Source organism: Ornithorhynchus anatinus, chromosome 10, assembly GCF_004115215.2.
Source record: "Ornithorhynchus anatinus isolate Pmale09 chromosome 10, mOrnAna1.pri.v4, whole genome shotgun sequence".
Classification (NCBI taxonomy): domain Eukaryota; kingdom Metazoa; phylum Chordata; class Mammalia; order Monotremata; family Ornithorhynchidae; genus Ornithorhynchus; species Ornithorhynchus anatinus.
Window position 1 is genome coordinate 52,912,227 of NC_041737.1, and position 16,060 is coordinate 52,928,286.

The 16,060-nt window shown below is 55.0% G+C and overlaps 2 protein-coding genes across 7 annotated transcripts in view; one reads left to right on the forward strand and one right to left on the reverse strand.

The window, feature by feature from the left end:
* Positions 1 to 901: 901 nt before the first annotated feature.
* KCNJ14 (potassium inwardly rectifying channel subfamily J member 14) lies at positions 902 to 8,860 on the reverse strand. Of its 3 annotated transcripts, none has more exons than XM_029073087.2 (3): positions 8,593 to 8,860; positions 3,770 to 4,585; positions 902 to 2,984 (listed from the first exon to the last, which is right to left on the reverse strand). In XM_029073087.2, the coding sequence occupies exons 2-3, from the start codon at positions 4,526 to 4,528 to the stop codon at positions 2,370 to 2,372; spliced, it is 1,374 nt and encodes a 457-aa protein (XP_028928920.1). In that variant the 5' UTR covers positions 4,529 to 4,585; positions 8,593 to 8,860; the 3' UTR covers positions 902 to 2,369. The 3 variants fall into 3 exon arrangements, with proteins under 3 accessions (XP_028928920.1, XP_028928919.1, XP_028928918.1); XM_029073086.1 differs by lacking the exon at positions 8,593 to 8,860 and adding an exon at positions 6,339 to 6,510; XM_029073085.1 differs by lacking the exon at positions 8,593 to 8,860 and adding an exon at positions 4,694 to 5,084.
* Positions 8,861 to 9,260: 400 nt separating this feature from the next.
* SULT2B1 (sulfotransferase family 2B member 1) overlaps positions 9,261 to 16,060 on the forward strand; it is a 28,884-nt gene continuing 22,084 nt past the window's right edge. For 2 of the 4 annotated variants that reach the window (XM_029073093.2, XM_029073091.2), the window contains exons 1-2: positions 9,261 to 9,343; positions 11,901 to 12,054. Coding sequence is in view for 1 of the 4 variants with exons in the window: in XM_029073090.2 (XP_028928923.1) it covers positions 9,300 to 9,343 (44 nt within the window). In the remaining 3 variants the exon portion in view is untranslated. Of the gene's footprint in view, positions 9,344 to 9,379; positions 9,513 to 11,900; positions 12,055 to 16,060 lie in introns of those variants that run through there. The other 2 variants (XM_029073092.2, XM_029073090.2) reach the window with 2 other exon arrangements.

A 16,060-nucleotide genomic window follows, 5' to 3' on the forward strand; every position in this document is an offset into this window, starting at 1 on the left:
CCCTGGTGCTGCCAGGTGCCCTTGGGAGCCAACTGGTCACGAGCCCCTCCGTGTTGGCTAATTTTAGAGGCCTTCAGAGGTGACCCTGGAGGGTATGGCTCAGATCCTGGGGGCCAGAGGTAGAGAGAGAAGTGTCAGGTGACAAAGCCCAGCCCTCACCCTCTGAGGAAGCTGCCCACCCCATCTAGGAAGGGGGAAACCCCAGGCAGGGGAGGAGGTGCGGTATTGCCAGTTTAAGGGGGAGTTTAGAGGAGGAGATTAGATCTTGAGACTCTTTAATCCCCCCTGCCCAGCTGGACTTCTCATCGACCCCCCACACCCTCCCTCCGCTCCAGCTCTGACCTTCAGAGGCCTCCCAAGCTTTCCCCAACTCCAACTTGCTCTGACTCGGCCCCTTCACAGGGCCCGGAGACCCTCCCAGACTTCTCTGACCCTGGCTAGATGCCTCCAAAACAACAAATCCTCCTCAGAACTGCCTCTCCGCCCTCCCAAGGCCCCAGCCACAATGGAAAGTCGATTCATCCTGCCCTGTAATTATCAACCCTCTGGGTGTAACTTGGATAAAGGACCGGGATCTAGGGGTGGGGAAAGGCCTCTGGGGGACTGCGCCCCGAGGTAGGTGGGGCCTCTGGGAGGGGGCAGACAGAGTCTTAGGTGATAAGGGGAGATGGGATCCCCAGGGTGGGGCCACTGAGGAGGGTGGGAGCTGGAGTAGGGTGTGATCGGAGCATAGGCCTCCTCACCCCGGGCTGCGTGGCTCAGTCTGCCGTTTGGCCCATCTCCCTCTCTGCACTCTCGGAGATGGGGCTGTGGGCTGAAGGCCAGAGGCAGATCCGTGGCCCCAAAAGGGAGGGAGGAAGCCAGGTGGGGGCAGGGGGGTCAGAAAGCACAGACACCAGGCTACACTCATACCCAGATCGGGTCTCTTTATTTCTGCACAAGGCCCCCTTTGGGTTTGAAGTCTGTCTGCTCCTTGGAGGGAACAACTTGAATAGCCTCACCAGCCAGGTCCAGGGCCAGACCAGGGATTGTATCCAGTCCTGCTCCCTATAGGCCCCAGTTTGGCCCCTTTCCTTATTCAGTGGCTTTGACGGGGGAGTCTTTGCCACTTGCTGTGGGGCTTGAGGGGCAGCCAGTCAGCTCCTAGGGTGGGGATTTTAGAGGGGTGTCCGACAGAAGGGCCCCGGAGGCTTGGCCGGCGGCTGCGATCCACATCCACGACCTCAAAGTTTGCTTCTCCCGGGAGACTGCAGCAAAAGTCTCCTGAGGCCTCCAGTTCACATCCCAGGGTGACTCCAGCATAAGATCGTTTCAATTCCAGTGTAATGCCAGTGAAACTCCAGTGCCCACCCAATCAATTCCAGAGGACATTCAATCCCTTTCAGTGGGATTCTAGTGACTTGGTCAGTGCTGTGAACCCCGGTCACTCCGCTTCCATTGCTGGACCTCGTAAGTCCTGTGAGGCCCAGTGACCCCACCGACCCACCACAGGATGTTCAAGGCCAACTTCCCCAGTCTAGGAACAGAGCAGGCACTACGGGTGGAAGCTGCAGTCTCAGGAAATGGTCCCCCTGCATATTGAGTCTTTCCCCCAACCCCTAGTGTACTGTACACCAAAAGGCCCTCTCTGGGAAAAAAACAAACTAACAACAAAAAATATATATATTATATATATATATGTATAAGTATATACATGTAGAGCGTTCTGGAGAAACATACATTGAGATATGGCTATGGTTCCAGTGGGATGGATTCTGGAGACTCCTAAGCTCACCCCTGGAGCCCAGGCCCCCCCCGGATATCAACCTACATACACACACGCCCACCCAGACAGGACGGACACAAGCACACGCAAACACTCACACCACCCCAGCAACCAATACCAGTCCACTTTGTCCTCCAAAATCTTTCCCTGGGGCCACGACCTAGAACCCCTGGGCATTCTAGGTTGGCCCCCGATGTTCTGGATCATTCTAGACTCGCTCTCCTGGCCCGAGAACATCCGCTCTCACCTCCTCGCTCTTTCCTGGCCAGTCTCTAGCTTCAGCCTAACTCCTCGAAGGCGGCTGCCTAGGTCAGGCCCTACAGCGATCTAGAAATGACCCAGGATGGTCTAGAGCCCCCTGGTTTTTCCGCCGGGGGAGGAAAGGACAAACCGACTGTCCAGTGGGAGGGGAAGTGGGGATGGGAGGACAGATGAAAAGTTGGAACGGAAGTGCCTGGCATTGAAGGGTCGCATGGGAGAGGTGGGGAGAGCTTCTAATTAATGAAGAGTGGCAATTATTCAACTGCCCAAGGGGCGTTGGGTGGGCAAGTGACTCCCCCATCCAGCTCTGAGCCCGATGCTAAGCCCAGACCCTGTCCCCCAGTCATGGGGGGGCTGCTTCAGGTGGGGGCGGGGCCGAGGAAGCAGGTGGGGCCATCTCAGGGGGCGGGGTCAGGGCCAGGGGCGGGGCCAGGGATTCTCCCGCCAGGCTGCTGCTGGCTTCCTCTTCGTCCTCCTCGTCACAACAGCTCAGAGCCACCTCGTTCTCATAGCAGAAGGCGGCAAGTGGGGGAGGAGGGCTGGCCTTGCCAGCGGATGTCCCCCCCTGCTCATCCAGCTCCCGGGCGCTGCAGACGGGGGTCCCTGGGACCTCATAGGTGCGGTGGAAGTGGCGGTAGTCCACCTCGTAGTGAGCACCCCGTTGGAAGAGCACGGGCTCGAAACGGTGGCCCCAGAGCAACTCGCCGGGGAGGTAGGATGAGCGGCACTGTGTGGTCATGGCTGTGGCCTCCACCATGCCCTCCAAGATGACCACCAGTTCAAAGTCAGCCCGGGCCAACTCGGCGCGGCCCAGCTCGTACAGAGGACTGGCAGCGTCGATCTCGTGGACGATGGTGATCGGGGAGACGAGGAAGATACGGTCGGTGCCCCCGTCAAAGCCCACATCCACGTCCACGTGGTCCAGGGGGATGTACTCACCCTCTGGGGTGACCCGGGGCTGTGGGCGGGAAAGGGGAGAGGAGAGGTGGAACGGAGACAGAGAAAGAGGGAGGGGAGACATAAACGATCAGAAGAGGTGATTCAGGCTCAAAGATAACGAGACGATACAGGCCGAGGATGGGAACAGAAAAAGATCAGGCCGGACCGGAAAATAAAGCAGAAGACAGACGTGAGGGCGGGAAGAGAGAGTGAAAGAATTTTCATTAGCCAGACTGACAGAAAATTCACAAGGTGGGGAGATGGACACATGGGAAAAGAAAGTTAAAGCCAAAGGCCTTCTTAAGAAACCCCTGGACACTCCCTTCCTCTCCCCTTTGGGGGCCCAAGGCCTTCAACTGCCATTAATTTCTACGGCAAATAGCTTCAGGCATTTGGGGGGTGTCTCCACCCTGGAGACTAATGAGATATGGGACTTATAGTCTCCTATCTCCCTTGTGGGCAAACAGTACAAGAGGAACAGGAAATATGGGATGCAGGGATAGTCCTGAGTGAGAAGGGATATAGCCAGGGGGAGAAGCGGGTTGATGGGAGCATGTTTGGAAAGGTGACAAAAGCATTCTTAGACTAATAGGCCCATAGTGTTAAAAAAAAATCCTCCTCTATTAGTTTAAGAAATGGACCAAGAAGGGAAGACTATACCTCCCAAAAGTCTCCGGAGTTTTAGGCCAAGCAATTTAGAGGTGCTGTGGCCTCAGAGGCTTATGAGAATTGGAATTTTGGGGTCCTCAGACCTGGGGAAACAAGAAACTGAAGAGGAAGGAGGGGCCAGGAGGTTCTCCCTACCTGCAGCAGCTGGGCCCGGACGTGGGCCTCGACCAGATGGCTCTTACGAAGGTTGCCAACGCGCCACATGAGGCAGAGGCGGCCATCCCGGAGGGCCACCACGGCATGCTCGCTGAAGACAAGAGTCTCGTTGCGCTTCTTGGGTTTGGCGATCTTGGCCATGATCGCGCCCACGATGAAGGCGTCCAGGACACAGCCCACAATACACTGCAGCACCACGGCCAAGATGGCAGCCGGGCACTCCTCTGTGACACTGCGGAAGCCATAGCCGATGGACGTCTGCGTCTCCAGGGAGAAGAGGAAGGCAGCTAGGAAACTGCCAACCTGGGAGAAGCACGGGGAGGGAGCAGTGGGGGAGGCACCGCCCACAGGCACAGGCTCCAGGTCGCCATGAAGGGAAGCGATGAGCCAGAAGCTGAGGCCAAAGAGGAGCCAAGAGGCCAGGAAGGAGAAGGAGAAGATGAGAAACATCCAGCGCCAGCGGACGTCCACACAGGTGGTGAAGAGGTCGCTGAGGTAGCGCGGCCCGTGTTCGCTCAGGTGGACGAAGCGGACGTTGCAGTGGCCGTCCTTCTTGACGAAGCGGCCCCGGTGGCGGGCGCGCCGTCCCCCGCCGGCTTCCTCTCCCTCCCCTTCCCCCTCAGCGCGGCCGTTGCGGCAGACAGTGGCCTCCTCGGCCTCCTTCTCGCCCCGGCCCCGCCCCGCTCCGCCAGCCCCGGCCGTGGCGCTGAAGCGCCGGAGGGCCCTGGAGACGCCCATGGGGGCAGGGAGGGGCAGGCCCTGGGTTAGCGGAGGCAGGAGGCAGGCAGCAGGACCCTAGGTGAGGAGAAGGAGAAGAGGGATCGGGTCAGAGGGCGTTTCCCCCATTAACCATTGCTCTTGCCCCAGAAGGAACGCTTCTGTTTCCCCCCTTCTCCACTCTACCTTAGTTCGGGCTCCTCTTCAGCTCTTCAGTCCCACTCTTTCTCTCATCTTTTGGACCTTTGGACCAACACCCTCCCGCGGGCCCTCTTCAACCCTTCTTGTGACCCCTTTTTCTTCCTGTCCGCTCCCTCTCCGGGGCCTAGCTCCCTGTCTCCCCTGCCTTCAGGTCTAAGAACAAAAGACCATGGCCAATGCCACAGTGGAGCAGACCAGTAGGCCATTCAACCCAAGATCCTAGCTCTGACACATGGTAACAGGGCTTGGAGGACCGGGAGAAGAGTAATCCCTCAGCCTCTGCCCCTGGGCTTCCGGAGGCCTTTTGCTCCCACCTCTCCCAGCTCTCCAGTGCCCCACCATTCCCCCACACCAGGGCCCCCTTCCCTAGATCCCCAGGCTCCTCCCCCTGAGTTCCTCAATGCCCCCTTCCCCTAGCCCAAGTCCCCTCTTCTCCATTCCCCTAATTCTCTATGCTCTCAGCCCCAGCACCCCGATACCCCCCCCCCCCCGCTCTCTCCCTCACCCCATCCTGCTGCCCCGTCACTGGCGATGGAGGTGGGGCAGTTGGGGCGGGAAGACCATGGGGCGATTTGAGGACCGAAAGCCATTGGTCCCATCCCTCCCCCTTCCATCCCCGCTTCCCTTTCTTCCTCCCGCCCCCACCCCCACCTCCCTGGCCCCCAGAGAGCCGCTTATGTTTCCATATAAAGCAGATGTGCAGCTTAGAGGACGTGGAATTTCATGTCAAAGTCAATATCTAATCTGGGGCCAGGCAGCTCCACCCCCTGCTCCACCCTGGCCCAGCCCCCTCCATCCTGGCTGCATTAACTTCTCCCAGTCCTAGAGAACTCCGTTTCTTCTGAGACCCCCTGCCTCTACTCATTACAGTGCCAGACCCACTCCCCTAAGCCCCCTCAGAAGCCCCGGCCCTCCCAACCCTACCTGCCCCATTTCCCAGTCCTTTCTCCGCAGAGGCCAAGAGCCCAAATGCCCCCAGCTCCCCAAGCTCCTGGAGCCAAGCCTGGAGGAACTATTCACAAGCCAGGTGGGAGCTGAAGGGAGAGAGGGAGACGGAAATAGGGGAGCCGAGGGAGAGAGAAGGTGATTTGGGAAGGCAGAGATCCATTAGACAAAGTAGCTGTACAGAATGAAAGCTAAGTGGAGAGATGAACCCAGAAAGTGAGAGACAGGGCAAAGTAGATCATCAGTTAAAGAGAGGTAGACAGTTGGGTGGGATGGAGAGATGGACAGAAACAGAGATGGGCCGATTGGTAGGGAAGTGAAAAACAGAGAAACTGAGAGAGTGGAGACAACAGAAGAGAGAGACCGTGGGAAAGAGAGACAAACAGGTAGGTAAATGAATAGATTGTTTGAGGAAATATGGGAGAAAGACAAAGAGGTAAGAAGATACAGAGACCAAAGGAGACTGGCAGAGGGAGGCAGTAGGTTGGATCTGGGTACAGATGAACAGACCTCAAATGCCAAGCTGGTCCAGACCCTCCCAGTCCTCCTACCCAATTCCCCCTGACTTCCCGTCCTTCCAGCTCCCAAGTTCCCTCTGCCCTCTCTCTCCGGCTCTCCCCATTCCCGCTCCTCGTTTCAGGTTCCCCGGTGCCCTCGGGAAAGGGGTCGGAGGGGCAGAGGTTACCTGCCAGGGTGGTGGCCCCCCGTCATGGCCTCCCCCTACCCGCCTCTCCTCTCCCGTCTCTTGCTCCTCCTCGGTCCCTAGGGCTCGGGGCCAGAGCCGAGCCCCCCCAGGGGCGCTGGCGGGTCTGTCCGGCCGAGGCCGGAGTGCCGTTGGGGCTGGTGGTGGCGGATCAGGGGCCGCTAAGGAGGCTAGAGGGCTGAGGGAGGGGGCGGAGGGGGTGGAGAGCAGGGGAGGAGAGGGCCAGGAGGTGGGGCCAGGGCCGGCTCCGGGAACTGCAGAGGGAAAGACGGTCCAGCAGTGGAGGGGGGGGGGCGAGGAGCTTGGCTGGGTGCCTGAAAAAGTTGGAGGGAGGTAGAGGAGAGAGAGAGAGAGAAGGAGGAGGTAGGGCCAGAGACATAGAGTCACAGTCAGAGAGGCAAATAGATCAGACGGAGACGGACGACAACAGCAAAAGCAGTTGGAAGTCTCAGGGATGGGAGGGAGACATAGATAGAAAAAAGATGCGAAGGGAGAGAGAAGTAGAGACTGTCAAGGCACAGAGGGTCGAAACGAGGGAGGCAGAGATGAAGGGAGGGAGCTGAGGGTAAGAGAATGAGGGGGAGAAGGAAGTTCCCTGCCTCTCCTAGAGATGGGTGAATCAGGAGGTCAGAGCCAGGAAGGGAAAATGACAGGTGGAGGCAGCTTCCATCCCCTTGGGTTCCTTGGCCCAAGTTTGCTCCAGTTGGCTTAGGGCCACCTCTGCAGAACAGTCACCCCAGGATTCTGCTTCTCCCCCACCCTGGGGAGAGCAAGGGAAGAAGTCAGTTGGTAGCAGACAGGGAAGCAGAGACTCGGGCCAAATCTGGGGAAGTCTCACCCTTTCCTGCTCTTAGACATTCCTCACTCACAGACGGTCCCCCGAACTCTGATATTCTCCTTGATCCTTCTTCCCTTTAATTTCTCTCTACAACTTAAGCACCCCCTGACTGAAAGCTTGCTGTGGGCAAGGAACATCCCCACCAACTCTCTTTGTATGGTACTCTCTCAAGCACTTAGTACAGTGCTCGGGACACAGTAAGTGCTCTTTAAATACTATTGATTGATGGATTCTCTCCCCTTCTTTATCTTGGAGCATGTACATCACTTCCAAGTTGGAACTGAGGGCGAGGGGGGAGAGTAGAAGTAGGGAAAAAGTCCCACGGAAAAGAGACTCATGGGAAAAGTAGTCTGACGGTGCTAGGTTGAGGGTGATTGTCATCTAATATTGTACCTAGCAACCTTCTTGTCTTTCCATCTGACCTGGGTAGTTTTTGTCCATTACCTGGAATGGGAAAGGAGGAAGCCGGGAGCTAATGTTCTGGGGATTCAGAGGCTTATGAGAGACGGATTCTTTAGCAGATCACTAAGGATGTTGTTTAGTGTAGAGGACTATGGGACCTGTAGTCTGGTTCAGGGGTCATTTAACAGCATGGCTCCATGAAAAGAGCCCAGGCTTGGGAGTCAGAGGTCTTGGGTTCGAATTCCGGCTCTGTCACTTGTTGACTGTGGGCAAGTCACTTCACTTCTCTGGGCCTCAGTTACCTCATCTGTAAAATGGGCATTAACAGTGAGCCTCACGTGGGACAACCTGATTACCCTGTATCTACCCCAGCGCTTAGAACAGTGGTCTGCACATAGTAAATGCTTAACAAATACCAACGTTATTATTATTTAGTCTGCTGAGACTAAACAGCTCTTCTCCCTCCTACATAGACTGTGAGCCCAGTGTGGGACAGGGACTGTATCCAACCTGATTAACTTGTTTCTGCCCCAGCACTTAGAATGGTGCTTGAAACACAGTAAGCGCTTGCAAATGCCATTAAAAAAAAGAAACACAATAGCTCATGGGAGCTCCCTTGTGACGGAATAGGGGCTAATGTAAATTGTAATCTGAAGGAAATTAAGGGTTTGTGATGGATGAACTGGGTGGATTCCTGACGGCTAAACAATAAACAATCCTGATGATGTATTTTCTTTTGTTCGTGGGCAGGGAACCATGATCTGCTTCAGCTGTACTTTCCCAAAAGTTTATTACAGAGCCTTGTACTCAGTTGTTGCTCAATAAATATTAATTCATTCATTCAATAGTATTATTGAGTGCTTACTATGTGCAGAGCACTGTGTTAAGCGCTTGGAATGTACAATTCGGCAACAGATAGAGACAATCCCTGCCCAATGATGGGCTCACCAGTCTAATCGGGGGAGACAGACGGACAAAAATAAGACAAGACAATACCACTGGTTGGTTGATCGATTGGTCTCCTCTTCCCTTGTTAAGCAACCTTCCTGTCTTTCCATCTGAACTGGGTCGTGCTTGTCCATCACCACCTGGAATGGGAAGGGAGGAAGCAGGGAGCTGAGGTTCTGGGGATTCAGGTTCCTGGGAATCCTTAATATTTGATGGTCAGGCTGACGCCGAGGCTCAGAGTTGTGATCAGACCACTGCAGAGTCTCAGCAATCACTCTATAGATGCTATTTATTGAGCGCTTACTGTGTGCAGAGCCCAGTACTAAGCACTTGGGAGAGTACACTGTAACAGTAAAGACACATTCCCTGCCCACAAGGAGGTTAGAGGGAGACAGACGATAATAATAAGTAAATGGATGGTAGAGTCCACATAATTTCTTTTTTCTTCTCAGAGATGAATGTAAGTGGGGAAATCGGTGAGCTGGTGAAAGGGAGGGAGGTGAGGGAGAAGGGAAAGCTTGGATCCTTCGAGGAAAACCAGAGGCCGAGGAGGCAGTTGGCTGGTTCCGAACCATCACGCCCCCTGCTGGCTGTCGTCCGGAGAGCCCGCCGTCGCAATCCCTTATTGACCCCTTTTGCCCGCGGGCGACCAATCAGATCGCGTAGGGCCTCGTTGACATCATTAGTCTCCGGGCAGACTCCCCCCTCCCCGCCCTAGGGAGTAGTCGCGTGCTTCGGGCCGGCGGTTGAGGCGCATGCGCACGCGGGTGCAGGAACGTGTGAGGGAGGGAAAAAGGCGGTAAGTGGTGTGAGGGCCATTACAACAGCGCTAGGAAAGACGGAAACAGAGAAAGAGGGGCAGCTGGACAGAGAGGTCGAGGGAGGGCGAGAAAAATCGATGAGGTGAAAGAGAGACCCGAAGGGGGAGGGGGAGCCACAGTTCAGAGGCGAGAACTGGAGGATTGGAGGTAGGACGGGTCGGCGTGTCCGCCACCGAGTCCATCTGGGCCCAGTGCTTAGCTGCATCGGCTAAGACAGCGAGGGCAGCGGGGTCTGAGGGGGGTCTCCAGGAGGTTTCTGCTGGGCGGCCGGGTCCCATATTTAGCCCCCGGCTTTGTGGAGGGCCCAAGTGGAGCATTGAGGATGGAGCTGGGGTGGTGGGGGGAGAACAGAGGCCCCTCACTGGGGAAGTCAAACCCTCACACCCTGGCTTGGGGAGGGTCTAGGGAGAGGAATGGGGATGGAGGTGGGGGGTGGGGGGCAGAGCTGGGGCCCCTTACTGCTTGTTGGAGGCCTCTTGAGGCTCTTAAGGGGAAGGGGAGGCAGAAGGGTGGGGGAGGGAGGGAATTTGGGCTTCCAACGCTGGAGATGAAAGGGGAGGGCGGCTCTCCCAGCGTCACCTTGGCTCATAAATTCCTGGCGGGTCATGGGCCCCGACCTTTCGCCCTGGCTCCGGGGCAGACGCTTTTGAGGAAGTGAGCTGGGGAACCGTCTGGGCCTTCCTCCCCGACCTCCAGCAATGCCCCCACCTGGCCATTCCGGCCCACAGCATGGGAGGGGTCGACTACCCGGCTCCTTAAACCATCCCAGTTACCATTAGGAGATGGTTCACTCAGGCATCCCAGGCATCCCGCCCCGTCAGCCCCCGGGGGAGATCTCTCTAGCTTCCAGACTTCATAGCGACACGGGCGTCCTGCCCTCCAGCCCCTGACACCACCACCCCCGTCGTCCCATCCCCTGCGAGGACCCAAGTATCTGGCCCTTCAGTGCTCAGATTACTTCTCTCTCCCACCCCCAAACTCCCCTTAGTAACCCATGGATGCTGCCCTCCCTCGCCCCCAGCAATCCCTCTCCACCCCTTCATTTCTAGTAGGGAATAGGTCTCATTGTCCTGCTGTTCCTCAGAGAAGCTGCAGGGAAGGGAGGGGAGAGAGGAAGCCAGAGGTGGGGGTTGGGGGGGGAGGGGGACAGGCAGATAGGGAAGCTGGATTGGCTGGTTGGGCCGGTTGGCGCGTCACTGGGCTGGATTGAGCTGGGAGCAGCCCTGTGGGCTTCTTAGTTTGGCTCAGGGGCCAGGTACCCAGGCATCCTCTATCCCATCGGGGGAGCCGAGCTTACCACTGCTCCCCCCGCCCCCCGCCAAAGGCCTATACCTCTGCCCCTCCAAAAGTTGGTTTCTCCCCCCATCCCTGTCTCTCTAAACTCCCAGGCCCCAGCTCTTGCTTTCCTCTAAGTCCCCGCTTCTTTCCAAGAAGCCAAATGGGCCAACCCGGCTCCCCTCAGGGTCACAGGTATCTAGCCCCCTAGCATCCCCTCTCCCAAGTCTCCCACTTGACTGCCTCTCTCTTCCTTTCTAGAGCCCCCGGGCCCCACTCTCATTCCCCCTCAAGGCCCTGCTCACCTCAAGAAACTCAGATGTTTCTTGCCCCCAGGCCCATGTCATGTCTGCCCGGTGACTCCGCCGGGACTGGGGAGGAGGAGGGGGTATGTGGCTTTGGGACGATGGTATCGGGCCTGGGCGTGAAGGACAGGGAGTGGCTGGCATGGAGTAATCGAGGTGGGGTTCTGGGGGCGAGTGCTCTGCAACACCCCACACCCTTGATGGGGCTGTTGATTAGAGGGAGCCCTCTGAAAGGCGGGGGAAAGATGTTCCGGGTTTCAGGTATGTCATCCCCACCTCACCCAGTGAGGATCTCAAAGCATGATGGGAAGCAGAGCTTGCGAGAGGTTCCAGGAGGACTGATCACTGTGATGCTTCCACTGAGATGTCATTTTTTTTTTTTCTGTTTCTTGTTCAGCACTTACTCTGCACCAAGCACTGTACTAAGCATCGGGGTAGATACCAGATATGCAGGTCGGACACAGACCCTGTCCCACCTGGCGATCACGGTCTAAGCGGGAGTGAGGAAGATTTAATCCCCACTTTACAGATGACGAAACTGAGACAGAGAAGTGAAGTGACTTGCCCAAGGTCACGCGACAAACGAGGGGTGGAGCTGGTATTAGAGCCCAGGTCCTCTGACTCCCAGGCACGGGCTCTTTCCACTATGCCACTCTCCTTTCTAATCCCTCCCAAACCCAGTTTCTACCCTAGACCCCTGTTCTTAGTCCCCAGATTGCTCTCTTCCCACTCACACAGTTCTGGTTCTCCTCCGGAAACTACTGCTCCCTACCTCAGCCTTCCCCCCACCGGTCCCCACTTCCTCTAGCCCTTGACTCTCTTTTCCAGCATCCTCCTGACCACCTGGGCTTTGTCTTGGGGCCTTCCCCGCTACGAATCGTCCCGAAGTTCCCGCTCACCTGTGGCTTCCACCTACCTCCTTGCCTTAACGAACTCCTGCCCATTAACATTCTAGGGCTCAGGCTCCCTCGGCCCTTTCATTTTCATCTTCCATTAAGACTGCACCCTCAGGCAGCTCGTGCTCCCTGCCAACCCTACCGAGACTCGGCGCAGGAAGCCAAGAAGAGGAAATTGACTCAAAGATTTCTCTCCTTGCTCTCCCCATCTTGGTGAGTTCCCTCGATCTTCCACCCTGTCCCTAGTCATTCCCTAGGCTGGACTGTGGATTGTGGGGTTACAGATGAGGAAACTGAGGCCCGAGAGGTAAGCAACTTGCCTGAGGTCACACAGCAGTCCAAGGGCAGAGATGGGACTCCAACTGGGTCTCCTGCCTTCCCGTCCCATGCTCTTCCCAGCAGGCCACACTGCCATCCTATTATCCATAAAGAGCCAGGTTGTGGTTTTCAGCTGGTCCAAAGAGCCCCAGAGTCTCTGAATGGCATGCAGGGGGTGGGGTGTGGAGGGATTGTGAAAGTGGGGCAGAGAGCAGAGAGAAGAGAAGAGGGTGTCGCTCATGCTTTTTAATGTATTGTTTCATTCCTCTTCTTTTTATGGTATTTGTTAAGCACTTACTATGTGCCAAGCACCGTACTAAGCCCTGGGGTAGATAAAAGATAATACTTCCCCGCACTTGTGGACATAGTTGGACATAGTCCACACAGATTGGACATAGTCCCTGTCCCACACAGGGCTCACAGTCTTAGTCTCCACTTTACAGGTGAGGGAACCGGGGCCCAGAGAAGTGAAATGACTTGCCCCAGGTCACACAGCAGGCAAGCGGCACAGCTGGGATTAAAACCCAGTTTCACCCAGGTTCTTCTAACTTCTAGACTGGGGGGGGTCTATCCACTAGGCCACACTGCCTCTCCTCCCGATGTGTCTGTCTCCAGATACATGGAGATGGGAGGCATCAACCTCTAGTCATAGATTGTGTGCCCTTTGAGGGACCGGGTCCGTGTCCATTTGCCACTTGCATACTCTTTCCCAGTGCTTAGTACAGTGGTCTTTACACAGAAACTACTTAATGAGTACTGTTATCACTACTATCTTGGCAGCAGAGCCCCACAGTAAGCACCAGGGGGAAAAGCAGGAGAAAAAGTGGTAAGAATGAGAAGCAGTGTGGCCTGGTGGAAAGAGCACGGGCCCAGGAGTCAGAGGACCTGGGTTCTATTACCGGCTCTGCCACTTGTCTGCTGTGTGTGACCTTGAGCAAGTCGTTTCGCTTCTCTGTGCCTCAGTTACCGTATCTGTAAAATGGGGATTAAGACTGGGAGCCCCATGTGGGACGTGGACTGGGTCCATCCAACCTGATTAGCTTGTGTCTTCCCTAGTGCTTGGAACACTGCTTGGCATATAGTAACTGCTTAACAAATACCATCGTCATTATTATTATTCTAGACTGTGAGCCTGTTGTGGGCAGGGATTGTCTCTCTGTTGCTGAACTGTACTTTCCAAGTGCTTAATACAGTGCTCTGCACACAGTAAGAGCTCAATAAATATGATTGAATGAATAATGAATAAGCGCTTAACAAATATCATTTAAAAAAAAAAAGAAGGGGGAGCACAGGCCTCTGGAAACTCCTTCCCCTGTCTTCAAGGAGCCTACAGTCTGAGGAGGGAAGGCTGACAGGGAGGCAGAGAGCTGAGTAGGAGGGATGAAGAAAGAGACAGAGACAGTTGTGTCCACAAGTGCGGGGGAGTATCGAGTTACTGGAGTGAGGTGGCATTCATCTGGGAAAGCTTCCTGGGAGAGGTGGAATTTTAATCATTTAGAAAGACGGGGTGGTAGAAGAGAGAGAAGAACATTCCAGGAGTGGGAATGGCATGTGAATAGCTGGGAGGCAGGAGAGCCAACCTCCGCGGTTGGTGAGGTTTCTTTGGGGAGCGGGAGAGGGAGCGAGGTGGCCAGTGGAGCTAACTTGGATCAGAAATTTGGGGGGTTTGAATTGAGGGGCACTTGGGATCTACAACCCCTTCAAAGGTTGCTGAAGAAACTCGGCAGTTTTACCTTCCCTCCCCGGCCAGATTAACCTTTGGTTTGACAGGCAGAGAGTTCCATACGAATAATAGTAATAATTATCAGAATAATGATGATATTTGTTAAGTGTTTGCTACGTGCCAGGCCCCGTACTAAGCATTGCAATGGATATGAGCCAATCAATTTGGACACCGTCCTTGTCCCATGTGAGGCTCACAGTCTCGATCCCCATTTTACAGACGAGGTAGCTGAGGCAGAGAGAAGTGAAGTGACTTGCCCAGGGTCACACAGCCTATAGGGTCACACACAGTAGGAAGCACTAACCACTGAGCCTGCTTAGCCTCAATTTATTAAGCTTCGTGCTTCCCAGAGACGCTAACAACGCAAGGGTAAAGCCTCTGCTTGTGGATGGTCCCCGTCCACAAACCCATGCCCCCACCCACACGGACATCTCCTCTCAGTCTTCCTCTCTTGGGTCCATCCTTAGGCTATCCCGAGCAGCCACTATGAGCGAGACCCTACTTCTGTGCTCTGTGGAGAGGATTCAGTTCCCACCTTCATGGGGCTGATAGAGTAATGGGGGAGACAGGATGCACAGATCTAGTCTCAGGTTCAATCAACGAAACCCACATCCACAAACTTCTAGGGCCAGAGACGGAAAAAGTCAGAAGCGGAAAACCTCTTGACGTGCGGGAGGGAGACGGGGACAGACCTCCGGACATAGAGATACCAGAAAATGAAAACAGGAACATATAAAAAGAGCCAGGAGAACCCAGACAAAGGAGACGCTCAGACAATGTACAAAACAGTCACCGGAGTGGAGAGGTTGCTGGAATGCCTAAAGCCTGGTGGGGAGTTTCTGGGAAGACTGACTTGGCTGTATCTAATTGAAGGGAAGTAGCATGGCTTAGTGGATAGAGCTCGGGCCTGGGAGTCAGAAGGACCTGGGTTCTAAACCCGGCTCCGCCTCTTGTCTGCTAGTGCTTCTAGACTGTAAGCCCACTGTGGGCAGGGATTGCCTCTATTGCTGAATTTACTTTCCAAGTGCTCTGTAAATGCTCAATAAATACCACAGATGGATCGAAAGGGAGAATCATGGGTCAGAGATGGAAAAGCAATTTGTTTGGCTGGAGGATTCGATAGAGGGATCATGTGTCTCCCCCTCCCACCCCCAGCTTCCCTGTCCACCCGCCTCGCCAGGGGAGAAGGGGCGGCGGGACCAGATGGCTCGGCCAGGAGAAGTTAGAAGCCCAAGAACCAGTCCCTCCTAGCAGTAATGGACCACTGTTGAGGAATTGGGGTTTCTGCTGAATTAAATAGTAATAGCTGTAGGGCTTGTTATGCGCTTACTGTGTGCCAAGCACTGGAGTAATCAATCAATTGGCCACTTTTTTTTGAGTGCTTATGTGCAGGGCACTGTGCTAAGCCCTTGGGAAAGTACAATATAACAGAGTTGGTAGACAAGGTCCTTACCCACAAGAAACTTAGTCAGTCAATCATATTTATTGAGCACTTACCATGTGCAGAGCACTGTATTAAGCGCCTGGGAAAGTAAGATAGCAATAAAGAGACGCAATCCTTGCCTACAGCGAGTTTATGGGGGGAGATACGTGCACTCAGATGAGATCTGTTCCCTGCCCACATGGGACTCACAGTCTAAGCGGGAGGCAGAAGAGGTTTAAAGTCCTCATTTTACAGACTAAGGCACAGAGAAGTTAAGGGGCTTGCCCGAGTGTCGCACAGCAAGCAAGCGGCAGAGCCAGGATTAGAAGCCTGGTTTCCTGACTACCGGCCCCGTTCTCTTTCCACTGGGCTACCGCGGGTTCTCAGAATTTACCCATTATTTCTTTCCCCATGAGGCTGACTCCACTGTGCGTCCAAGTAAGAGCTAGTAGAGGCTGTGTCTGATTCGATATTTCTGTTCTTTTCCCCAGGGCTTGTACTTAGTACTGGGTATTGTCCACTGTAAGTGCTTTACAGTGGTGATAAAGAAAGCACACTGATAGTGCTCAGTAAATATTATCAACTGAATGAGGAGCAGTCAGGGAAGGGGAATAGCAAGTGGTTTTAGGTCTTGAAAGCTCCGTTCAGTAGTTTAAAATCTTGGTTGGAAAAGCTTCCTGGTAAGAACATAGCTCTGACAAAGGGAAGAAGCGTAGCCTAGTGGAAAGAGCACGGGCCTGGGAGTCAGAGGACCT